Genomic DNA, 27,179 nt, shown 5'->3' on the forward strand with positions numbered 1-27,179 from the left:
GCAGTGTTTGTAACACAAATACTGCATCATTACGCTACTGTAGGAGGACCACAGCGTGAAGCTAACCATTCTTTTTTCCCCGCTGCTCCATCTGAACAAAGCTGAAATGGTAAAACAGAGTAAACCGCTAAAAGCAAAGATGACTTTTAAAATTCCTTCAGGTTTAAACAATCTAAGGTGTTATTAGTAATGCACATAAGGGTATTTAAAGTATATATAGATATAGATGTATAAAATACATACTGTAAAACATCACTTTAAAAAGTCAGCACTATTCCATATTTGTTATGCTATTTTGCTACATATTGCGATGTTTACTGAAGTTCTATCAGATGTTGTTTTTATTAATTCTTGCTTTACTTTTCAGTGTACAGAAAATGCACGTGTTATAAGTCCATTCTGCCAAGTGCTACAGCTAATGTTGTTTTCCAGATGTTAGCAAAGTTTCAAAATGAAGAGAGCATTTAAGAGTAAAGATAAAATAAGCTAAAATTCTACTTAAAGAGGAAAGAGACTTTTACAGAACCATCTCCCCATCCAGACAGCCTAAAAGTTAGGGCTAAACTTTCCCAACTTTGGTGGCTAAAGGTAGGCACCTAAACCCTCATTTCAGAGATAAAGCTGAGCACCCACAGCTTCAATAAGAATTTTGCCTGTGTAGTGTATACAGACTGCAAACCAGTGATAGGCACAGTGAGTCATAAATCTGAAGGGATATTTCTATTTTTGTTTCTTAAGAAAAGTCCCATCCTGGAGCAGATTTGGGAGTTTTGCCATCAACTTCAGGAGGCCAGGATTTCACCCTAGGTTTTCTCCAAAGCAACAGATACATTCTTTAGACTACATTATATTACATATATTATTTAAAGTGTTCTATCCCAACTGTTGAATACACAAGCTCCCTGCTTCTCAGTTCCATATTAATTTGTCATCCTTTGATTATTTCACTTCCTTTCTAGGACTCATCTAGAGAAAACACCACAAACTACAGCTAATATGGACAAGCAGCAGGCTTCAGTACCATCCATCTCAAAGGCAGATCTACTGCATGTAGTTTAAGAACTTTCAACTTCAAAGAAGCCTGCACGTCTTATCATTTATATATATTTTTATTCTCTAAACATTATGCAGTTTCTCTAGTTAACTAAAGTATTGCAAGATTTCCCTATAAAAATAATACTATGAACATATTAATAAAACTGTTCTCTGGCCTGAGAGGTCAGTGCATTAACATTTATTTACTTATGGGCTTTGGTTCACCCAGTTATGTCAACACTGTTACAGCAAGAAAAAAAACAGCCTATTTCTAGATCCAAATCATAGTGACACGGGTCAGTGTTCTCAACTAAAAATCAATATATATAGTTCCCATTGGTCTAGTATGAAGGTTTCTAAGGAAGTAGAGAGATTTTTAATGCTTACCAGTACATGGACTAATCAAATATTAATTCTGATGTGTCAATACTAGTATTTTGGATATTTTTAATTTTAGCAGTGTAAGCAGTTCCACTCACCACTGTAGCACCCCTTTGGTAACAGAAACTGCTACTGTGTGCAGTGGCGGCCTCCTCTTAACCACTGCTTTAGCCTTGTGATGGCCTAGCTCTGTGGCCAGGTGATCTCTTAAGTTCAGTTCTGTCCCATTATGGGGTAATAAAGTCCAACTACAGAATCTACACCATTATCCAAGCAAAAGATCCTCCTGCTCCCCTCAGGCTACACTGAAGTTCCCTGGTCTTCACCTGTACTCCTGGGGACTGCAGATTTCTTTCTTTGCTCCTTTGGCTGAGCACTGCCTCCCAGGTCTCTTCACCGGGAAGCCCTTCTTCCTAGCCCTTCCCCTCTGCTTCCCTTCCTACTCTAGCAGCTTCTTTCAGGGTCTTCCCTGCTTCTTACAAGCTCTATCTCAGGGCCTCTCACAGAAATCTAACCTGCTCCTCATGGTTTTCTCCAGCCTGCCTTCATTAGGCCCTTTCCAGAAAGAGGGGGTTCCCCAGGATCCTCTCTCCTGGGTTTCTTCTTTCACTGAGTTCTCATCCCTCTCTGCGTAGTTCTCTCTGAGCCTTTCACAGCTTAGATCTCTAATTGTAATTGAGCCACCAGATCAGGATCAGCGGGGGGTGAACTGCTAAAGTCACAGGCAAGGCTGAGCCCAACTCCTCTTGACAGGCTAGCCAGCCTGTGAATAGGGGATCAAAATATTATTCTATTTCTATGCCAATAACAAATGACCATTATAAATAAAGCATCTGTCCACATAATATAGAAGAGAAGGGGAAAAGGTATATATTATTCCGACGTTAACCATGACTAGTCTATGGATGATGGTCCTTCTTCCTGAGGGAGAAGGGTTCTTCATTCCTTGCAACTAATTCAGAGATAGGTATGTGGTATGAAATTTGTTTTCAGTTCCTTTTTATTTCTCCAAAAAGAGGAGGAAAATTTTCTGAAGAAACACACGTAAGCTGGAAAGCAATATTTGCTTTCTCAATTTAGAGTGAGTTCCTGCAGTTAAGAGGGACTGGCTAAACCCTCTGGAGGAATGGCACAAAGACTGAAAGAATAAAAGAAAATGTACAATTTTATGTGCTCCAAGGGAAATTTATCTGATGTATAGAGGGAGCTGGTGGCCTTTTCTGCATAAAGTGAAGCTTTGTCAGTACCTAGAGTCCTCTCTTATGTCACAGGAGGAGTTGTGGAGGAAGTTCATTCTGTTACATGTGCAGATACGCTGAACAGATGAGGGACTAGTTGGAAAGAATAGGGAACCAGAGACATTTTAAAGAATATTGATATCACACTTCCTTTTGATCCGTAATGGCTTTTTTTGGCGAGACTGTTACCAGGGGGAAGTTTATGCATTATCCAAAATCCAAGTAGCCACCTGTCATTGATGGAATAAATGGGCCAAAATTGGAAGAGGGCTACCACAAGGCAGCTGTAACCATAAGTTCAGTTACCTGACTATTCAATTTAAGGTGTTCCATCATTTAGAAAAGGCCTCTAACTACTTACTATCTAGATAGTTGTTCAAATGCCATTATCCTCAAGTCTGACATTTTAAAACACAGAAAACAGCTGTGGAAATGTCTGTGATTAGAACAAACACTGATAATACTTTAAGACAAACAGATTAAGACAAAGACCATCCTGGACTAGAACATGGACAGGGCTTACTTACAGCAAAGAGACTATGTCCAATTTTGCTTGGCAAGTGAAGACAGAACAAAGATGTAGACCATGGAGTGGAATTACCAATACAGAATATACACACTATACTTTACGTTTACACTTCAAAACAGACATTTTTGTTTTTTTGCCTTTGCTCACACATGTATTAGTTCTTTGTGGCTCTCCATTTGTCTGTTGGGGGGAAGGGGGAAAAGACTGCCTTTTGCCATGCTCCCTGTCTGTGTTCTATGATATTTCCTCCTGCTGCTTTGTTTCTATGTGTTCGCACATACTGCAGACTGAAAAATAAAAGACTACAAAGTTAATTTCACATTGTAGCCTGCAACAGACACAGAGTACAAGGATAGACACACTGTTTGTAGGTTAGAGAGGCAAAATGCAAAGATGAGATTTCAGAAAGCAAGGCGAGCTGTGTAAGGATTGCTACATATATGTCTAGACAGCAACTGCTGGGAAAATGTCTCTGCTGTACAAAAGTTCCCGGATGGAACTGACAATATTCTGTCAATGCAGAGAGTTTGAAAACTGAGTTTCATGCACACATGCCCTTTCCTGTTTGTATTTGCACCAATAGGATATTAAACAAGATATTTTCCACGTCACATAGTTGTTTACAGAATTAATTCATACTACAAATGAGAGACCAGAGCATTCAAAAATATTTACAAACACAGACTGTCTCAAACGTCAAGATATAACCTAATCATTAGCTGCCTGGGGTTAGGAAGAAACTCACCCCACAGGCATGTTATTGCTTAATTATCCAGTTATAGGGGTTTTATACTTTCCTCTTCAACATTTTCGTCAATGATCTGGAAGTAAATGTAAAAATCACTGCTGATTAATACTTGTGGACGATGCATAGATTGGTGGAGTGGTAAATAATGATGAGGATAGGGCAGTCATACCAAGTGCTCCAGTTTTCTCTGTAAATTGGACAAAACACATTTTTAATATTAATAGTAATTATTTTCAGGGAGTTCTATGGCCTTGTGTTACACAAGAGGTCAGACTACATGATCACAATGGGCCCTTCTGGCGTTGGAATCTATGGGCATGGCTACACTTGCAGGTGTAGAGCGCTGGGAGTTAAACCAGCCGTCGGAGACCGCAGCAGGGAAAACGCTGCACTGGCATGGCCACATTAGCAGTTCTTGCAACGCCACAAAAAGAGCAGTGCGTTGTAGTAGCTATCCCAGTGTGCAAGTGGCTGCAAAGTGCTTTTCAAATGGGAGTGGGGGGGTGGAGTGTGACAGGGAGCGTGTTGTGTGTATGTGGGGGGGGAGAGAGAGTGGGTTTTTGGAGGGCTGAGAGCATGTCAGCATGCTTTCTTGTAAGTTAAGACAGCAGCAGGACCTCCCCCCCCGCCCCTCAAAACAATGTGGCCACTTGACTTCAGGGGATTATGGGACATTTCCGGAGGCGAATCACAGCGCAGTAATGCAACACCTCATTCACACTGACGTCCGGGAGTTTCAGCCAGGGCGCAGCAAGCTTTATGGTTGTCTTGGAGGTGGATTACCAGGAGCGCTCCAGCTGCAGAGTCCAGGCACTCTACGCGCCTTGCTAGTGTGGACACATTGGGAGTTAGGGTACCCAGGGAGGCTTTCATGTGCTCTAACTTGCAAGTGTAGCCAACCCCTTCGAATATAGCCAAATGCAAAGTTATACATCTAGGAACAAGGAATGCAGGCCATACCTACAGAATGGGGAAGGGGGAACTGTATCACAGAAAATTGTGACTCTGAAAAGGATTTAGAGGTCACAGTGGACATGCAACTTAACATGAGCTCCCAGTGTGATGCTGTACAAAAAGGGCTAATGTAATCCTTGGGTCTATAAACAGGGAACTAGTAAGTAGGGATAGGGAGGTTATATTACCTCTGTTTACAGCACTGGTGAGACTGATAATACAAAACTGCATATAGTTCTGGTGCCCATATTTTAAAAGGGAGGTTGAAAAGTTGGAAAGGGTGTAGAAAAGAGCTGCAAAAATTATGCCTGGGTCTGAGACTTGGTGCTGCAGGTTTTCTGGTTTTTTTGCAATGCAGACATACCCCAAGAGTCCCAAAGTCCCAGTGAAATAAAATAATGCCAGATCCACCACATATTTTACTTAGGCAAATCCTCAACTAAAACCAGTCAGAGCTTCACCTAAGAAGTTATGCAAGATCAGTTCAGAACTCAGAAACTTAATTCTCATTATAGGACAGGAAAGAGTTTTCTGATTTTGGGGAAAACTGGCAGCAATGTCTTCGCTTCTGTCATACATAATCTAGATTGTACTGATTAGACCTATTCAGAATTGCTGTTAGCTCCACATAAATTATATTATTTGCTCTTAAAAGCCATGGTCCATGCCGGTAGCTCAATAATCTCAGTCTGTCTTCAAGTCCCCCTTGGCTGTAGCTGTCTTTGTATTCATGTATTCACAAATACAAATGCCTAGCAGAATAGGATTCCTGTAAATGTCAACACCCTGTTTGCTCATGAGAACAGCGAAGGCAGGCACAGTGAGAGTGAACAGGGAAGTGCTATATGTATACTTTAGGTCACAAAAAACTAATACAATGGGGGGGGGGAGGAGTTATTTTGGTTTTACTAGTTTCACCTGAAGTCTAATTTTTAAATGTAGACGATGTTGCAACCCTTGCACAGTTCAAGAGGACAATCTGCATGTTAATCTGCAATTTTTAAGTAGTATATTAAAATTGAAGCCATCTGTATCTCTGGTCCTTTAAACTTTTAAAGTTCACTGGAATATTTATTAATGCATTTATAAAACAGGGAGAATGGAAGGAGAAATCTGAGTAACTGCAGTTTATCCCCCTGTGATTATGGGACACCAACCATCAGACACAATTACTTAATCTAAACGTTTTTCCAAGTTAAAAATGACAGCAGTACCTTCCTGTAAGTGAAAAAACATGACAGTTCTAAGATAATGGTACTTCTCAGATCCTAGAAATGGCCATCAGCTTCATTACATGCCTGAGATGAGTAGTTATATCATGACCACATGCCTTGCTATGCATTATTCCCTACATAAAGAATGTACTGAATTCAAGAACCTGCATGTACTGATATTCAAAGCATATTCACATTTATTTTCAGGCAGAAAATTTCAAACGCACCTATGGGAGTTAGGCACCCACCTTCAATAGAAAACCAATGTGAGTTGGGCACCTAAATGTTGCCAGCCTCAAACATGTTACTACTGCCAATCATTACTGGTGGGAACCCACCTGCATCAAAATGTTCAAAAGGTCAAATGTGTCAGTCAAAAGAGGAAAAAAAGTCATAGGAGACTCAGAAGTCTTGTATTCCTGTGGTCTCCTGACAGCTGAAGCTGCTTACATCGCTGTCCCACCTCATCATCCACCTTCAGCCCCCACCGTCATCTACACCCAACAGCACTCTCAGATGATCCTGTATGTTTACCTTCGAGGAAAGACACACAATACCCATCTCAGCTAAAATACCTGCAAACTCCCTTCACTTAAGAGTGAAACAAATGCCAAAGGTCACAGTATAATTTATAAAACTCAAGAATCACAAATAAGGAGAAACACACATTTTCCATGACTAGTAAAGAAAATTAATATTGCTCAGCACTTGACCAGCTTGACAGTCCAAAACAGCTCAGAAATCTAGTTAGAAAAGCTCCATTTACTTAGTACTTGTGTGGACAGGAACAGAGCTGGTGAATGCAAAGGCAAGTGAACTGGGTACCTGTATGTTGAATCTGAAATTAAGGCCTCTTGTTTTAATCACTAGAGGTTTGGAGAGGGGCTTTTTATTAGCATATATATTTAAATAAAAATAAAATCTCACATGTGAGCTACAATAAAAATGGCTACAAACATAGTGGAATTAGCGAGGCTTTGTGCCTGTGGTGACCATCATATCATCAGGTGTTTCAGTGAGCATAAGTAAACAACATATGACAGAGGTGTGCATATCACACCTGCAGTATAATGTGACCCTGTTACATTTGCCAGAAAAAGTGTGCATACAAAACTGCAAATGCTGAGCACCCCCAATTCCCATGAACTTCAAGAAAAGTTGAGGGTATTCATCAGCACTTTGCATGATCCATCCAGTTCTCTGGTGAATAGTGAGCAAACATAATTCTTGGCAGAAAGGCAATTATCCACTTTCCCTGGCCATCATACACAGGGCTTAACTGTGCTTGCTACTGATATAAACCAATTTGTGAAACATGGTGCTACAGATTTGATGGACACCTAGCATCTGGCTATTCTGATTAAAGTTAGTTTCCCTAGAAAGTGGAACGAGAATCTATGTAACATGAGGTCAAAGGCCAACTACTTCCTGACATCCTAAAAGTGAGGCTGCCAAGATTAGTGAATTTACAGAATCTTTATTTTATAGTTTAACAAACGAATTCTGATCCATGGGTTATAGTGTCAATGACAACTCATACTCCCTGGTTTTGAATCAGATTACTCTCCCCAATATCATTTTATTATAAAAAAAGTGTTAAATCTTTCAGTTACTTCTGTGCTATCCATTTCCCCATTTGAGGTAGAGAGCAATTTTTACTTAGTTGACATTTAAAAAATATTTTGTATGCACTGAAATGTACTTAAAATAGTTTTAAAGGAAGATGCTCCTGGAAGAGTCAACGGAATGAGAAAAAATAAAGCATTTTCACATTAACACAACCATTAAACCCTGCTTGGAGTAGCTGAAAAATTAACAGCTGGCCAGACTTACCAAAATAGGAGTATTAATGACTGGCTAGAGATTCTCTTTCTTGAGGGGAAAAAAGTCTATACATTAATTTGGATTAACGAAGTATTATTGTAATTCATCAAAAAGGGATTTAAAACTTTATGTATTTTAAAATACACAGTTCAAAACATAATAAAAAGGAACTACATCTTTACTTCAGAAAGGTAGTAAAAATTCTAACATCCTTTTAGCTGACCTTACTATAAGCAACTAACTTCAAATCTGTTTACTGTCTATTATATTGCAGATCCATGCCAAATAGCCCATATTCTTTAAAGAAAAGCAAAATTAAAGAGCATGAGAAGTCTAAAAAGTGATCACTCTTGGTCATACTGTATGTTCTTGCTACACATTTAAAAACGTGACCTAATGCAAAAGCAGTACACACATAGCACTGGAGGTGACACTGAAAAAGCCCTAGGCCAGGGGTTCTCAAACTTCATTGCACCACGACCCCCTTATAACAATACAAATTACTACATGACCCCAGAAGGGGGAACTGAAGCCTGAGCCCAAGGGCTTCAGCCCCAGTCAGTGGGCTTTGGCCTGGACAGTGGGGCTTAGGCGTCAGCTTGGCCCTGGGCTTCAGCTCAGCCCCAGGCTTCAGCTCTGGGCCCCAGAAAGTCTAAGCCAGACCCGGCAACCCAATTAAAATGGGGTGGGGACCCACTTTGGGGTCCCGACCCAGAGTTTGAGAACCACTGCCCTAGAGAGCGGATAATACATAATGTATCAGCATGCCAGCAAAACAGAACACAATTTCTCCCCTGAAATAAACAGATTACACTATTACACTTGACAGATCTTACAGGGGGACTAATGGCATGAGGATGAGTTTCTCTGCATTAATCAGATGAGACAACCTCCCTACTTGGGCACAATCAATGGTCGTGCTATGAAGCTCACTCCTCAGCGTAAGGTTTCTAAGTTGTATCACTTGGAATTCTTGACTGAAGCCACATATTTTTAAGAGTCATGTTTTTCCCTGTTTACTTAGAATAAGGTGGTCAAAGCATGGTCGATAGCCCAAATGTGCCTCACAGCCAATATCATATTTAACAAAGAGCGTCTGGAGGATACATATCCCATTGTGTGACGGGACATTCTGATTTAAAGCAGAAGCCTTTCAGGTGAAAATGGACCATCACATCAGAGGCGGATTAAGATGTATTGGGGCCCTGGACACAAACAACATTTGGTGCCCCATACCCTGGGGGCCTAGGAGTGCCAGAACTGGGAACTTTTTAAAAATGGGAGGGCCATGCCTGCCCACTTTTTAACATCGGCATAGTAGCCTCGGGCAGGCGTGGCATGGCAGCGGCATGGGCGCAGTTTGGGAAGGGCAGGAGGGCACTGCCCCCCCCAAACTGCAAGCCTTGGGCCAGACACAATAGGAGGAGCAGTGCCACACATGATTGCTGCCTTGGGCTCAAAGCCCAGGTGGCTGCAGGGGCAACCTGCCACCGGAAGCAGGAGGAAAGCAACAGGAGCAGCCTGGCATTGGGAAGGGAGGGGGCAGGAGGCCAGACCAGAGTCCCTTCCTCTGGGTCCCACCGGCAGCAGCGTGCCCTGGAGGGTGGGGACACAGGCTGGGAGCTGCTCTTGGGTACCCTGGGCCCGACACAGAGCAGGTGGAGGATCCAGGGTTCCCCCTACAGCAGCCCAGGCTCCCTGGAAGGCTCCTACCACTGTCCAGCACTGGCTTCCGGCCTGGCCAGGGGCAGTGGCCCGGGGGAAGAGGAGGAGCAGGGGGCAGGGCCACAGTTACAGCACCGGTGGCCCCCACACTTCTACCCAAGTTACGGGCTCCTGCAGGGGGCCCCCAAATTGGGCCCCAGGCACAGATCTGGATGGATCTGGAGCCTCCCCAGACAGTATCTTAGTACTAAAGAGGACAGGTGCAACTCGCTCCATTTTACGCCAATTAGGTGTGGACTTCAAGGCAACAGGCTCCTTGTTTCCACACCTGAGGCTTGCATTATCAAAGTGTGGATGCCCATGACACAGAAGTTTCCTCAGACCTTTTGTTTGGTATTTCCTCTCAAAAATAAAATCATAGAATCATAAGACTGGAAGACACCTTGAGAGGTCATCTAGTGCAGTCCCCTGCACTCATGGCAGGGCTAAGTATTATCTAGACCATCCCTGACAGGTGTTTGTCTAACCTGCTCTTAAAAATCTCCAATTATGGAGATTCCACAACCTCTTCAGCAGCAGCTGCTGAAGACAGATCCAATTCAAAGTGCAGCAGTCAGCATAGACTTGCCTCCCTGCTCTGAAATCCACTACCAGATGGCACTGTACTGTTCAATAAATTGGGTATAAATCCGGACAAGTTAGAATGAGACTAAATTAGAGGCAATTTATCAAACACAAAATATGCTACTAAAACATTACAAGTGCAGATTAAAATTCTCTGCTACAAGGCCACCACCAACCTGAATGTTAACCGACTGAAAAAGCTGTCCCCTCCTCCCTCCACAGAACACTGGTATCACCAGCATATCAAAGGCAGATTTTTAAAGGCTGCCAACTACTGAATGTATTTACCTTCTCACATAGTTCCTTGTCCTTTCGTTTCTAATCATGACAATAACCCAAACTACCCATGCCCGATTCAAATGAGTGTTAAGGCAGCACTACCCACTTTCACAGGAAACCACAGAAGTTAAAATAAAATAAGGCTCTCACTTTTGAAGGCTGTTGAATTTTAATCTCCTGGGAGTCAGATGCAGAATCTGATTTGGTGCCACCGGAGTTTGGTTTCTCCTTTTTTCTCTTCTGTTTCTTTTTCTTCTTTTTAGCTCCCAAATCCCCTCCAGGACTTCTGTCAGGAAATTCAGAGAAGGTAAAATGAGAAAAATCAATACCACAAAGCTTGAAGTACATGAAAGTTAAATTTAGAAAAACTACTATTCCTACATATGAAAACTAACAACAGTCTGACATGACACAAGGAGGGGAAAAAAATCAGGACAAACAAAGGAGTAAATTGCAGAAAAGTTCTCTATGTTAACTTGATCATTTGCTTTCCATTCAGTCCCCTAATTTACAGGGCATTTGGGCACCATATAACAGTCAATGCCATCCCCATGGCTTTTATTTCGCAGAAACATGAAGTGGCAGTTTTTACATATACAGCAGAAGTTGTAATGTCTCGCTGAACAATTTTATTTAGCAGGAGTCATTTTGCAGAAAGAAAGGGGCAAGAGACTTCAGGGAGGAAGAGAAATATAGTACTGTAATGCACTAGAGCTAAAACTTGCCTTATGTATGTCTGCAGAAGTAATAATTGAAATTTCAGAATATAACTCTGCATTGAACTAGAAACAAACACTACATGAACATTTCTGATATTTCCAGCAATGAATCATGGGTGGGATTTTCTAAAGTGCCTTTGGGATTTAGGCGCACAGGCTACACTGAAAGTCAATGGGACTTTGTTCCTAAATACCTTAAATGCTTTTGAAAATCTTTCCCCATGACCTCAGATACTCTTGATGTTTATCAATGGCCCACAAAAGGATTTGGGAAGAATGAATTAGAGGGAAGGTTCCAACCAGAAAACACTCTGTGCAATTTTTCAGGGAACTTTGTTTTTAACATATGATATGTATCTTGCTCAAATCTCACTGAGTAAAAGGAGAGTTACTATCAATGACTATTACTGGATCAAGTTTAATGGAAAACACATAAAACCCAACCAACTGCACCCTACACTTGCTGACTCCAAACATTTTAGCTGATGACACCGTGAACCCTTTTTTCCTTAAGTAAAGGGAGCAGTCAATTAGCAAATGACCAAATACAAGAGTAGAGCCTGTAGATATTAAGGGAGAGCTCACCATTGGATGGTAGTAACAGCCAGCAGACAAACAGGAAAAAAAACAAAGAGAGAGACTCTAGAACACAAGCTGAATACTCTCCAAGAGAAGTTAACAGTCAGGAAAAACCATATGTACATCATGGGCTCCACAGCAGATGTTAGATGCTTTTTTGCACTGGGCAAAATAAAAACTTTGCTTATTTTATTTCTACACGAGAAACAGCTTTGATCATGAGGGACATTGACAAGCATACAAGAGACATCATTTGGCTATTCTAGCAAAGTCAGGTCATGGGAACAAGTGGATTAGCATAGAGAGTTGCAACCATCATGAATCCTTATGAAAAATATATCTATAAAATCCATTGTCATCTTTATTGCACTCTAATTTCAAAGGTTATAGTGTCCACAGTCTTGGCAATTGCATTGCTGGTCAATTCTTGAGTCCCCAAAGCCTGAGAAAGCTCCACATGCCCAAATTGAATGCTGAAAGCCTGTGTTTAAGCAAGTACCAACCAGTCACTGTAAACACTCATCTCTATGGTAATATCATTGTTCTCTAAATCCATCCTTATATGAAAGATCAATGCTGAGAAGCACTGAACCCTACAACTCCACAGGAGTTCAATGGAAGTTGCAACAGAAGAAGAGAAGGAAGGAGTACAGGGGTGGTGCTCAGCACCCTCTATGGATTAGGTCTCAACAACTATGACAGACATAGGCATAGAGAGCTGGGAGAAAAGGGGGAGATGAGAGAAGGTGGAATGTTTCCTTGAGCTCTGCAAATGAAACAGTTATTTACTTTAACTGTGGTTCTTTGAGATGTGATACAGATGTGTATTCCTCTTATGATGCGCTGGACACACATATACCTAGCTGGAGAATTTTGCATAGCAGTACTTGTAGAGGGACAGAGCTTGCACTTCGTGGCCATAACCCCTTCTCCTGAGGCTGCACCACCCTGACCCCCCCCTCAATCCCTTCACACCGAACCACCAGAGACTAGACACCAATGCAGAAGCGACAAAGGTCAGGTCTTGGAATATGTCTGCATCACATCTTGAAGAACCAATTACAGTAAGTAACCATTTCTTCTTCTTCTTCTTCTTGTAGATGCAGCCGTGTATTCCACTTAGGTGATTCGTAAGCAATACTCACAGGAGGTGGGGCTCAAAGTCTATTTAAATAAGGACTACAGGACGGCTTCCCAAAGTTTGCATCTGCTTTGCATGCCACAGTAACTGCATAATGGTTTGTGAACATATGTATCTATGACCACATGGCTGCCCTGCAAATACTCAATATTGAGACATCATTTAAGAACGCTATTGATGTAGCTTGCACTCTCGTAGAATGAGCTCAAACCTGTAGAGGAGGTGTAGCCAAAGCTGTTTCGTATGCAGTCTTGATGCAGGAAGTGACGTACTTAGAGATCATCTGTGAAGAGACTGCCTGTCCCTTCATACACTCTGCATACAAGACAAACAGACAAGGCAAAGCCTAAAAAGGCTTAGTCCTGTCCAGATAAAAGGCCAGACATTGTCTGATGTCCAACACATAAAGACACTTCTCCTCTAGAGAGGAATGAGGCTTAGGAAAATATACAGATAAATATACTGCCTTGTTTAAATGAAACCGAGAGACCACTTTAGACATACATTTCAGGTGGGGCTGCAATATCACTTTGTCTTTGGAGAATTGTGTGTAAGGAGGCTCTGCCATCAGAGCCTGCAGCACTCACACTCATCTTGAAGATATTATCACCACAAGGAATGCAGTTTTTTTTTTTTTTTTTTTTTTAAAACAGAGGAAAAGGGCAGGATGGAGGTCCCATGTGAGCCACTAAGACTGTGTTAAGGTCCCAATCTCTGGTTCCCACACCGGAGGCTGGAGACAAAGGGTTCCTTTCAAGGATCTCACCATCATGGCATTGGAAAACACCAGTCTTCCATGAATGGGTCGACACATGAGACTGCCACTAGATGCACCCTCAACCAGCTAAGCATAAGGCCCGATGATTGAAGATGCAGCAAATACTCCAAGATGTTTCAGATACTAGCTAGTGTGGGTTGACCTCCGTGGGCCAATGACCACACTAAAAAATGCTTCCACTTGCTGAATAGGCCATCCCAGTAAAGGGTTTTCTACTAGTGAGTAGGACCCATCAAACAGCTGCCGAACATCACTCTGCATCATTCAACCATGGAGCAACCACGCTGTGAGATGCAGGGAGCTGAGTGCGAGGTGCAAAGTACGTCTGTGATTCTGTGTGAGCTGGTTGGGATGGAGAGAAAGTGATATGGGAGGTTGAACTGACAGCACAAAAAAGGTCAGAAAGCCAACCCTCCTTCAGCCATGCTGGGGCAACGAGGATGAGTTTTCAGCTTGAGGATGATCTGGGGAATGATCAGGATCAGAGGAAAAAGCGTACAGGAAAACCGACTGCGAGCCAAGATGGAAGGCATCAGTCAGGGAGCCTGGACTGAAGCCCTCTTGAGAGCAGAAGAGATGGCATTTCCTGTTGTCCCATATAGTGAACAGGTTGATCATTGGGACGCACCACGCTGCAAAGATGACTTGCAGAATGCTGGGCATCAGAGACCATTTGTGGCTCAGCGAAAAATTCCTGCTAGGTGGCCCACGAGATGATTCTGGATCCTGGCAAGTGAATGGCTATTGGAGTGATACTCTAGTCAATGACAGGTTTCAGAGTAGCAGCGTGTTAGTCTGTATGCGCAAAAAGAAAAGGAGTATTGTGCACCTTAGAGACTAACAAATTTATCTGAGCATAAGCTTTCGTGAGCTACAGCTCACTTCATCGGATGCATTCAGTGGAAAATACTCTCGTCAATGAAGAGCTGCCACAACCTGATCGCTTCTTGGCAGAGATCCCTGAGCATGCTCGCCCTTTCCTGTTCACATAATAGATTATGGTGGTACTGTTGGTAAATATGTGAACTACCAACCCCTTGATGTGGTCTATGAAAGTGAAACAGGCATTATGGATGCCTCAAAACTCCAGGACACTGATATACAGTGGAGCTTCCTGCTCTGACCACAGGCCCTGAACTTTCAGTGACCCCATATGTGCTCCTCAGCCTATCAGGGAGGCATTGGTGACAAGTCCTGGTTGGTAAGGGCTGGGCAAAGGGAACACCTTGATATACATTGCCCTGAACCAGGCACCACTGCAAGGAGTCCAGGATCAATGGAGGAAGGCAGACCAACTTGTCTAGGGGGTGAAGAGTTGGACAGTGAACAGTCCTGAGCCACATATGAAGAGGGCAAAAGTGTAAACTCGTGAACTGAACCACCTGCATACATGTAGATATGTGGCCTAAGAGCCTCAGGCATATGCAAACTGTCATGGAAGGTTGAGACAAAGACAGCAGACCGAGACAAAGACAGCAAGATGTCTGGAAATGGTCGGCTGGCAGAAACGCTCTCTAACTCGTAGAGTCTATTAGGGCCCCAATGAGCTCAATTTTCTGAATGGGTACTTTCTGGAATTTAGGATGAGACCCAGATGGTTGAATAAAGACAGTGTAATGCATAAACAAGAAAGGACTTCTTCCCTGGGCCTACCCTTGAGTAGCCAGTCGTCCAGATCTGGGAAGACATGGATTCCATTCTTCCTGAGGTACGCAGTCACCATGACCATGCATTTGGGAAAAACCCAGTAGGCACAAGACAGACAGAAGGGAAGGTCTGCCTCCTGAAAATGACAGTCTGCCACAACGAACTGGAGAAATCTTCTGTGGCTTAGGTGAATCACTGCATAGAAGTAAGCGTCCTGAAAGTCCAGAGCAGCACCCCAGTCGTTCAGACAACGTGAGGAGGTTAGCTGATAGGGTGACCATATGTAACATCATGGGTATGATATATTTGTTGATGATGCGGAGGTGGAAAACAGGTCTTATCCTTCCCTTGGATTTGGGAACCAGGAAGTACCAGGAATCGAAGCCTGACCCCGGTGTTCTTAAGGTAAAAACAGTCCTGGTTGGTAAGGGCCTGGCAAAGGACACTGCTCCTATGGCCAGTAATGAGTAGACCTGCTCAAGGAGGGGATCCTGTGAGGGGATCCCTGAAGAGGGACAGGGAGGGAGGTTGCGGGGGGAAGAGTAGAAAGGAACTGGGCAGCATAGCCCAATCTGACAGTGTTTAGGACCCAGGTGTCAGTTGTAATCAAGCCACAAGCATCATAAAAGCCAGCGAACCTGTTGCTGATCAGAGATGGGTCAAGGAAGTGATGATCGGACCACCACTCTGGACCAAGGAGTCAAAATCGGTGCTTGTGGGCAGGTTGACCGGCCAGACCTGACTGCCTCCTCCTCTAGGATCTATGTCCTTGTCTGGGGTAATCCCACTGTCTCAAGGGAAGAAAAGGCTACCCAAAGATGCGTTATGGATGGTATTGTTGCTGCTGCTGTTGGCCAACGAAGTGGCGCCTCTGCACTGCCAGTGTATACACCCCCAAGGAACATAGGGTGGACCTAGAATTCTTGAAGGAATCCAGGGTCTCATCCGTCTTGTCTGAAAACACCCAGCCATCAAAGGGTAAATCGTCTATGGCCTGCTGCACACTGAAAGCAATGCCTGAATTCTGCAGCCAGGACACCCTTCTCATGGTCACTGCAGAAGCCATCACTCGGGCCGAAATGTCTGTGATATCCAGCATGGACTGCAGTGACATCTTGGCCACTAAGCAGCCTTCATTGATAAATGCCCGAAGTTCCTCTCTGGAGGTTTCAGGGCAGCTGGTCCACAAACTAAGACATAGCTGTCCAATTTAAAAAGTCATACAAGAATGCTTGCTGGTTCCCAATCTGCATTTGCAGAGAAGGAGGAGGTGTAAATCTTCCCGACCATTAAATCCATCCTTTTGGAATCCTTTGTGCTTAGGAGTGGTCTTAAACCTGCTCTGACAGGCCTTATCGTTCACTGCAGTTGCAACTAGGGAATTTGGGTCTGGATGGCAGTAAAAGCTCTCAACCAAAGATGGCGTACTCCAGAGGATCTTTGCAGCTCTAGGAGCACATCGTTGATAGGGAGAGCTACTCTCCCAGGAGCAGACGGCTGCAGGATATCCACTAATTTATGGGTTTCCTCCTGCAGGAATTCTGCCTGAATGCCCAGGGAAGCAGACAAATGCTGCAAAAGGTCTGCCGCAAAAGGTCTTGATAGGCCTTGAAATCTTCTGGTATTGGAGAAGAAGAAGAGCCAGACTGAATCACCTGGGGACGAAGAGAAGGTGGTTAATGGGCTCTCATTCCAGGACTGGTGGAGCTGGAAGGGGCAGCTCCATACAGGGAAGGCTCACTGGTGCCTGAATCTGCGGTGGGTCCACAGTTCCCACCACCGATCTGGCTGGCGACCTTGTCTTAGAGCAAGCTGAGAAGCACGACCTCCACAATCCAGGAGTGTCCCATGGATTCCATAGAGACCATGGGTAAGGATAGGGCATTGGTGGCCAGTAGTCACCCCTTCCCAACTGTGAGATGAGTGCCAATCCCAGTGCCCATAGTACTCCATAAATGGTCTCCGAAGTGGGTCAGGTGATGAAGAATGGGAGGAGAAAGATCCCAACCTCAATGCCGAGGCACCTCAGGTTTCCGGGCACAAAGGTGGATCCGGTCTTAAGGGAGCAAGTAACTGGTCTGACTCGTCCATCACCCGGAACGAGGCAGGGACCAGGACTGATGATGGAAGCACTACTGCTGGCACCAAATACACCAGTGCCAGAAGTGGCGTCAACCCCCAAGTCAGTGGCAGTACCGAAGCAGATGATGGTGCCCAAGTGGAGAGTGGTGAGAGCCGCCATGGTAACATGCACCGATGCCAAGGAGTTTTCTGATACCGAGTCTGGTACCGGTCCTTCTTCCACAGGCTGTGGAAGGGAACATTGGGGTGCAGTGCCAGCAGACCCAAGAGTTTAGAAGCCTGCCCAGCCAACTGGGTTATAAACAATGCAGACTTGGCAAAGTCCTGGACCAAGGGAGAGGAAGTCTGTAGCTGCCTGGTATGCTGCTAATGTGGAAAGAGTTGGTGTCAGCATCACCCTTGTCAGTACCAGACCCAATGGACCCCCAGAGCCAGAACCAGAGTAGATGGTGCAGGGTCTCTACCTCCCTACTGAATACTAGGCACATCCTGAGAACTGGCACTAGCCTCGTGCCGGTTCACGCTCTTCCTGGGGGAGTTGGAAGAGACCCCACAAGACCTGGAGTGGTCTCAATTGGTCTTATGCAACCTTTTCCTCAGCGCACTCAACAGGGAACAGCTCCTCCATCTCTTTGGAGAGGCACCTGCTCCAGAGTGCAAAGCGGCACCACCCCCAGAACCTGAGGGTGACCTCTGATCCAACAAGGGCCTTGTGCCGAAGCCGGCTACATAGCCTATTTGAGCAGGTGCTGCTTTAGGTGAATGTCCCTAGCCACCTGAGTCAGTTTCATGAACAATCTACAGATCACAAACCACTCCTTGACGTGGGCCCTCGCCAAGCACAGCAAGCACCGTGTGTGGGGATCGTCGCTAGGGGTCGCTCCCGCACAGGACATACAATGTATAAATCCCAGTGAGGGCTTCACAGGGAAATACTTAACTAAAGTGCAACTAACACTAACATAACACTAATGGTACTACTAACTATATACAACTAGAAGACACTAAAATAGTGAGAAGTTATGAAGTTAAGACCACACAGAGTTCTGACTCCTGCTACAGGTGAAAAGAAGGAACTGAGGAGGGTCAGGACAGCGCCACCGCGTCATATAACCAGGGGAGGGGCTGTGGCCACAAGGTGCAAATGCTGCCCCTCTATGGGTACTCCTTGGCAAAATTCACCATGTCCAGTGCCCGAGCCATACACACACCTACGTGTAATACACGGCTGCATCTACTCAAAGAAGAAACAGGAATTTGAGCTGCATAAGTGAGGCACAGAAAGAATTTTTAGTTCTGGAATCATGTTTATAACCTGCACCAGCCTAGACAGTTAAAAGATATACTTGTTTAAAAGAATCACACTTAAAATTACTTAGTATGCCTGGGTGCTAACTTGTTGGTACATGTACGCTATAATAAAAGAACAGTCCTAAAGGTCCACATAGAGGTTATAGCTATGAGTCAGTTGAAATGTGTGCAAGCAGACCTAAGTTTTCAAGGACTTCACAAACTATGGCAAAAGCAAAACATTTGAGTGCCTTACAGTTTTAAACAAAATTAAGTCATTTTCTATATTGTTTATGTTAATAAACACACTCAACTAAATCTAATGTTTCTGTTGGTTTGATCTTTTCCACTAAACTTTGATTTTCCCCTCAGCACCTTACTGATGACAGAAGAATGATGCTAGTTGATCCCTAAGCTGAACTGCAAAAGTGGCATTACCCCTGAATATAGCTCTGGTACGTGGGACTACAAACACTGTTCTTCTAACATGCACTTCCACTGGGCCCACTTATCCCAATTCAGCTCTGGGATAAGTGGGTGCAACTCACATACTTTTCAATGGGAGCTACTCTGACTTACACCACGGTGGAATTTTGCTCATTAAGATTGTTAAAGGGTCAATGTTTTATTTGGTTTAGTTAAATAATGAAATTACTACACTTCAAAAATGTCACTTTGGTAACGATGGGAAAGAATGGTGCTTTGTCAAGTCTAACTAATGTTCTCCCTGTGAAATCATGTTTATACCAGGATACTCAATTTGGTTTTTGGCCAGGAGAGGGTTGCTTTTTTTCTTCTTAAACATGTGTGACTCTATATGAAAAGTTAGACAGCTGAGAACAATACTTTTTGGTGGTGTTCAGACCCATCTTTTTAAAACTACTTCTGATTTTGTTTATGATTTCAGCTGAGGGGAAAATAAAGCAGATCAGCAACATTAAAAGTGCTAACACATTTTGTTTGAATAATCCCTCTCCCTACCATTTCTAAAGTATGCCTCTACTCAAATCCCAGTTTTGGTTCACAACCTTCAATTTTAAAATGTTCACAATGCTTGGTCCAAAAGAAATATTTTTCTCTCTTTGACAGGGTGTCCACTCAACAGGAATGTTCAGAAGCAGAGATGCTCTGTAGAGTCAGCTGCTTAAATCGGCCTTTCATTACTGTTACATTTCACAGAATATGAAACATTTTAAAAGACAGATCTGTTTGTCCTTCACTTCACTTTTCTTTAGGCATGTTTGCCCTTCACTTCACTTTTCTTTAGGCATGTTTGCGGCAGAAAGATTCAGCAGTGGTCAGCGACTTTTATTGACTATGGAGTCAAGTTAGAAACAGTGACTGTGCAGAGCTGAGGGCAAAAGCAATAACAGACAAGCCCCAACCTTCAATATTTCTAACTCTCTTCAAAACTACTGAACTGAAAGGACTATAGGAGTTTTACAGCTGGGGTTGGCGGTGGGGAGAATATTAGACTTTCCTTCACTAGTCCAGCACATAAATCACATTCAGATTGTAGTAGCTGCATGTGGGCATAAGAAGGAAGAATATCCTATAAGGTAGACGTTCAAAGGGCATGCTACACACACAACATATTTGTACCTGAACAATTGGTCATTTACACACCATGTTTAACTATCCAGTTTTTGTAGTCTCGTAGGGCTTGATTCTGCACCCATTCAACTGAGACACCAATTAGGAGGAGTTGCAGGGGGTAAATCCCCCCCTCCCAAGGTTTTTGCACTTGCTTATGGTTCCATAGGCTACAGAGACAGGCAGCCATGGCCCTGACCACTTTTAAACAGGGGTCCTGCTGCCAGAGCACTGCTCCAGGTACACAGTCACAACAGCAGTGAAATTTGACCTGGTTGCCCCTCCATACTGTACCTGCATAGTTAAAGAAGTACAACTGTGTGGACACAGCTATACAGATATAAAGGGGAAGGGGAAATAGCAATTCTGGTATAAGACACCATTAACTACATCCACATAGTGGGTTGTACTGGCATATCAGTTAAAAAAAAAAATGGTATCCCTAACCAAAATATTTATACTGCTACAAAAACTGTGTAGACCAGGCCTTACTTAAAGTAAAAGCAGAGTCAAGAGACCTGGCTCTGCCTCAAGATACACTAACTTTGCCACAGAAACAGACTATGTGTATGACCTTGGGCAAGTTATTTAGGCCTACATTTTTACAAATGTCTACAACAGTTATGCACGTAAATCTGTAATTCCACCCACACATTCCTTTCTACTTGTGGACGCACATCTGCTGTTTTACATGAGTGTGAAAAAGTGCACTCACATTTTTATAAGGGTGGGTCTTAGCCTCTCTGAGCTTCTGTTCCATCCTCTCAGAAACAGATTTACTTTCCCTATATGGCTGTTGAGAAGATTAATTCATTAAAATCTGTGCAAAGCTTTCAGATTCTCAGATGGAAGAGGCTAAAGAAGTGCAAAGTATTATATATTATCCCCAGTGCAGCAGTTGCTGTTTTTCCTTTTGTGTTTGAACGGATCTTAACATCTTTCCCAAAGCACATCATTGAGTGTTATTTTAAACTGTATTGCTGAATACCCAGTATTCCTTGAACAAAACCAGCTTTTTCAAACACCAACATCTCTATTAAAAGTTGCCACTACCCATAAATCTAAGTAAAAAAATTCTGAACTTCAGAAACAAGCCCATCTTTCAGGTGTTTAAGGTCATTTTGGCTGCCAAGCTCTTTACCTGCACAGCTCTTCCGAACAGTGGTTTTTGGCTCTGCATCTGTCAATAACAGTGTACAAAAGCATTTTTTCAGGGGACCACAAAGATTTTTTTAAATGGTTTCTGCGATATAAGACCAAATTCAGATCTGATGTAAATGGGTTTGATTTCATGGAACTCAGGAGTTATAATATTTACACGAGGGCTATATTTGGCTCAGAGTTTCTATATTTTAAAAAAATCAATATTAAGATTCTGGACGTTTCCCCTCTCCTATTAGATCATAACTATATCAAGAGAGAAAATATTTTGAACCAGAAAGCCTTGATAACGTCCTTTGAAGTTCACTGTTAACACAACAGTAGCTAGGTGAACATTTCTGGGCTAATTTTTGGAAACACACTGCTTTCTTCAAGAATTATAGTTTAGTAATAAACCAAAAGTGCCATACTTTCAGCATGCCAACATTCAGAATGTTAAACTAATGTGTTTCTTCTGTCCCTTTGCTCTACAAATCTCTTTTTAAGAATGTACTTCAGGACTCAGACTTTGTATGCCAAGTTCTGGACTAAAACAGTTACACATTTCTTTAAAAACAATTTTGAAAAAATTCTTAGACAAAAACATGTTTATAAAGCTGCCATTCAACAATGCTATATCTTAGTGTTCTATTACAGTGTTTTTAAAAAAACTCATACAAGCATTTCATATTGATGTTTACAATCTTTCTGAAGCTGTCTATTGAAAATTCTCTGTGCCCTTTCTATCACAGAATTCCTATGCAAAGAGCCATTGAGAATTGACTGAAAGACCCTACAGAGAAAGGGAAATGCGGGGGCGGGGTCAAGTAAACTGTATTTAAAAACACTGAGTTAATTTATTTAATCCTATTTTAAAGTACATTTACTAATGGAGCCGTTTTGGAAACAGTCTTTTCCTATGAAGTGGAACAGAGTGTAGCAGACAGCAAACTTAACAGGAACAAATTTCAGAGATGAGGGAGAAAAAGGAGACTAGCACATGAGAATCACAAAACATACATGATCTTGCATCCTGAAAATGGGACCAGATGTGTAGGGCACAGACACTCACATCCTAGAGAGTTCTGTATTATTTTCTATTGAATACTTATCCTGTCGTCTGCTGTCCACAGCACATTAAACACACACACACATGCACACACACACACACAATCCACCATCACTATGTCACAGCACTATTTATGGTCAACAGTGTATGACCCAATTTTAAATGTCAAGCTACAGTTTGAAGAAGTGATTTAATTTACATAGTATTCACACCAAAGACTGACACACGATAAACAATACCTCTCCCTATAAGAAAAGTAAAGCCTGAGACAGAATAAAATTAAATATTCAGTACCACTAATGCAAACTATTCCAACCTTAGCAAGACACTTGCCATGACCATATTTTAAAGCACCAAGTTAGCCTGTAAATACTCCATGGCATATCTGTGCAATAGGAACTAATCTGAAATCTCAAAGAAAATTTTAAAGTAACATCAAAAGCAAAAACATCACAATGGGAGCAGAGGAGGGAATTTGTACGGGGATGTTGAATTTTTCAGTTCTGGAGCAGAATGCTAAAATGTTGTTATGTTTTGCTGTAATCTACTTAATAATATTCCAGGATTGTCATTCTGAATCCTATACATTCTGTAGAGTCAGTGTGATGCAATGGAAACAGCTACAAGCATGGCTATTAGCTCTTTTTGTTCAGAAAATCACCAGGTTCAATTAGTGGGATTCATGATATGTTACTGTCCAATTTTTAAGTTCTCTGCCATTTTGACTTTACAAATTACATCCATGTGACAGTAAGACATGTATCTATGCCATGCCAGGAATCCTAGACCTTTGTGATATCAGAGGTAACTCAACCAACTATCACCCTTACTCTACAGCTAATTTGCATGCAAGAGTGTCATTTGTTGTATGAGTGACATTGCCCAGATGGCCCAACTGCCGCAATTCTTCAAAACCACCCACACAACAGTACAACCAGCACATACAAAAACCCCAAATGCATGTAGTGCCTCACGTGTCATTCACCACTCACATAAATCTCCCAGCACAACACAATCCATACACAAATCAACACAACCACCCACACAACAACCCAGAACATTGCTCTGAAGCACAGAATGTCTGTTGAATCAGTGAGGCAAAGGAAACAGCTACAAGCATGGTTGACAGCTCCATTTAGAATATCACCAGGTTTAATTATCACTGGAAATCACTGTTTGTTACTCTCCAATTTTTAAGTTCTGAGTCATTTTCAGATTGTTTTACATACATGACTTTACAAATTACATCCATGCAACAGCATGGGTTTTCAGTTACTAGTTTCTGACATGGCTTTTCAATATAATAACTGTTGGAATTTTTGATTGAGTACCTCAACTGACAAAAAGGGCCAACCTTACACAAAACTTCCAATTAATAGCAGATACTGTGCCAAGAAAAGATGATAAAACACAGCAGTAACTCAGAATTTCATACCTGACTTTGTATATTACAAGTCCTATGAAACTAACACCACCCATCATTTGTTTGTCTGGAGTGATCTGGATTTACTGGAGTGATCTAGCCACTCATTTTGTTAAACTTTATAGTATCTGAAAGTATCCTTTTTTTCATTTATTGCTCACCCATAAAAACTGGCTTCTGTGGAGAACTCATCATAATACTTAACAGATTGCAAAAAGAATTGTGTATAGCCCATGACCATATTACTTCTCATTTAAAGACTGCAGTCACCTTGCTTTGCAAGTATTGCTGCAAGTTATGTATCACCATGTAGGGATGCGTAATTGTACCCTTGCTCCTTCTTAAACACCGCTTCTTGCACTCGCTATGCCTATGAAGAAGCCTAGTTCAATGGCTTGGAAGGCTGGACTTCTATTATAAGGCAGAAATAGACCAATCAAGGAAAAGTAATAAAAACAGAAGAAAAGAAGAGAAATTGGACTTCAAACACTTAAGTTACCAAGCATAAATTCTAGACAACCATTAGCAGGCTATTGAACTGGCCTGGAATGTCAGTGTGACCCATTGGTGACAATAATGTAAAATCATACTGTATTTTCAGTGGTATTAATTTAATGTATTTAGAAATTAAGAAATGCTGGAATTTTCTTTCAAACAAACAAAATTAAAGCTCCAAGTTAGCACAGCACAATTTCTTCCTTTTTTAAATATTCCAAATTTATATTACTATAATTATTTTCGACACAGCTATTTTAGTATGCAAGGCATGAATATGCTGAGGAAGTTGCAGTACAAGAAAAACTGGAGTCAGTCTTTCTAAATCTTAAATTAAAGACTTTTTACATCACACTTAAGGTACAGAGCAGTTTGTTGCCAAGCAAGTCCCGGGGGACAGCAGACAATAAACAGCATACATTCTCAAACATAATCACCTATGGAAGTGAATAAGTCTCCCTAATGAATAAGAAATTAATGACTAAGAAGATATTTATATAGTTGTTTATAAGCTAACCTATTTCTATTTTAGGTCACCATGGCCACTCCTAGTTGCGACAGTATTTTCCCTTTGCTAACATATTTGTAACCCTAAAGATAAGAATATAAATTTGAATGTAATTGACTCTTAAAACATTGTTTCCCCCCAGTGCCTCAATCCAGCAGCGAGATCCACAAGTGGTCCTTTATGTCCACACTCAGACCCACTGAAATCAATGGGACTCTGAGCATGTGTAAGGGGGTCAGACATTTGGATCCCTTTGCAAGATCAGGGCTGTATATAAGTGGACAGACTGTCCTGTTTCTCATCCAGAAACAGGAGACAAAGTTTAATCTACAGTAAAATGAGTTTTTAGAAAGTGATTAAGAATAATAAGGAGAAGGGACTACTACTAAAATATACTTGCTGTATTAATGACTTGAGACACTCATGCCCTACTCCAATTACAAGTAGATTTATACACGTTTCTTTTTGGACAGTAGGTGGTGTTGAGAAGGAGGAATATTTTCATTTAATGAATGACAAGACTGAGGTGGATAATTCAAGAGTCCTTAAAATATCTTCCTATTTTCTCCATAGAGTCTATCCTGATCTTTCAGGAGATCTGTATATTTGCCATTCGTTTGAAAGCTATAAACAAAAAGACTTAGGGTAAAATAGAGGGGCATCTTTTAACTCCACAGAAATATAGTGAATTAGAACAGGTTTGGAGAGGTCCCAAGTAGAAAAATCATGGTAAATAAAAACACAATAGATGCTATCCCATTCCTTCCTAAGCAGGAAGGCAATAAAATGCCACCTTTTACCACTCTGTTTCTCTCACAGGGCTCTTGTATATATGGGGAAATGTCTGTGGTATCAGGCTGATTTTTAATGGGGGGTCGCGTGTAAGTACGGATTTGCCAATATGTGACCTCCTTCCCCCGAGAGTTATCCTAGGGACAATGCTTCTTCACAGACATGCTGCTGGCTACACCCTCTACTCAAGGCCTCCTCTTGCTGGAAACAAGGGCATCTCACCGCGCTGGGTGAGTCGGGGCTTACATACACACAAAAAGCTGCAGCTCACCTAACTCAGGAGACGCTGCCGCCAGCTACAAACAGGGTGATTGATCTCCAAGCACAAGCCCTTCGTGCCTCCACTGAGGGCTGGGACAGGAACAGAGCCAACCCCCCGCCAAGGGTCTCAGCCGGCCGGACGCGATGCCCGCAGAAGACCGGCCCGGCCCCAGAGGAAGCTGCGGGTGGGGGCGCTCCCACAGCCAGGCTCACACGCTGGCGCGGTAGCAAGCATCACCCAGCAGGGCAGCAGAGGGGGGCTAGGCACCGATTCCTGTCACCTCCCTGGAGGCCCCGCAGCGCGGAACCTGCCCGCTGACAGCTCCCCGCCCCACGCCGCCGCCCCCTGCAGGAAGGCCCCGCTTCAGGCTCCCAGGAGGCGTGGGGCGAACGGCTGCCTCCCGCCTCCCAGCGCCCGGCACAACAGCTACGGCGATCCCGCGCTGCTCCAGCCCCGCCAGCCGTAGGGCCCCTCTCCGCACCTGGGCCGCCGCCCCTGCCGCTCAGCCTGGCCCCGCGCTGCCTTCCCCGCCCCGCCAGAGCGGCCCCGGGCCCCGCTGCAGCAAGGGGCCGGGCCGGAGGGAGCCCAGCGCTTTTCCTCGCCCCCGCGCCCGCGGCCGTGCTACAGCCGGGGCCGGGCGCGCCGGCTCAGCCGCGAGCGCTGCCGCCTACCCCTTGGCGTGCTCGGCCTCCTCCTCATTGTCGCCGTCGATGCCGCAGGTGTCCTGGTCATCCAGCTCCAGGCTCTGCTGGCTGGCCGCAGACTCGCTGTCCTCCGCCATCACGGGGGAAGGAGGGCGGGGAGGAGGGACTGGAAGCCTATGAAAGGAACCGGGGCGCATAGGCAGAGGCGGCCCGGAGGAGCTCCCTCTAGCTGCTGTCCTCCCCCTGCTCGGGGAGCGGGAGCCCCCAGCCCGGCTGCCACCCCAGCTTCCCTGGCCGGCAGGTAACGGCCGCACGAGCCCTGCTGACTCATGGAGCCCACACCGCTGGTGCCACTTCCTAAATAACTGATTCACCCGGCTCAGCCCCACAGCAGCCCTCAGAGGGGGGCCTGAGCTGGACGCAGGCCCCGGCCAGTTGGGGGCGGATGGCAGCCAAACCTCAGGCTGGAGCTGGAATTCAGACTGACCTGAGCTGGCAGCACCGAACACCTCCAAACTGCTGGGAG

At 43.5% G+C, this 27,179-nt stretch overlaps 1 protein-coding gene across 2 annotated transcripts in view; it reads right to left on the reverse strand.

Annotated features, from left to right (window-relative positions):
* The window catches only part of NMT2 (N-myristoyltransferase 2), a 57,013-nt gene extending 30,038 nt beyond the window's left edge, over positions 1 to 26,975 (reverse strand). Inside the window, exons 1-2 of one of the 2 annotated variants that reach the window (XM_074945986.1) lie at positions 26,681 to 26,827; positions 10,642 to 10,777 (exon numbers count right to left, since the gene is read on the reverse strand). In XM_074945986.1, coding sequence (XP_074802087.1) covers positions 10,642 to 10,777; positions 26,681 to 26,790 — 246 coding nt within the window. In that variant the 5' untranslated portion in view covers positions 26,791 to 26,827. Of the gene's footprint in view, positions 1 to 10,641; positions 10,778 to 26,680 lie in introns of both variants that reach the window. The other variant, XM_074945987.1, reaches the window with a different exon arrangement.
* Between the last annotated feature and the right edge of the window lie 204 nt (positions 26,976 to 27,179).

Source organism: Natator depressus, chromosome 2 (assembly GCF_965152275.1).
Source record: "Natator depressus isolate rNatDep1 chromosome 2, rNatDep2.hap1, whole genome shotgun sequence".
Taxonomy (NCBI): Eukaryota; Metazoa; Chordata; order Testudines; family Cheloniidae; genus Natator; species Natator depressus.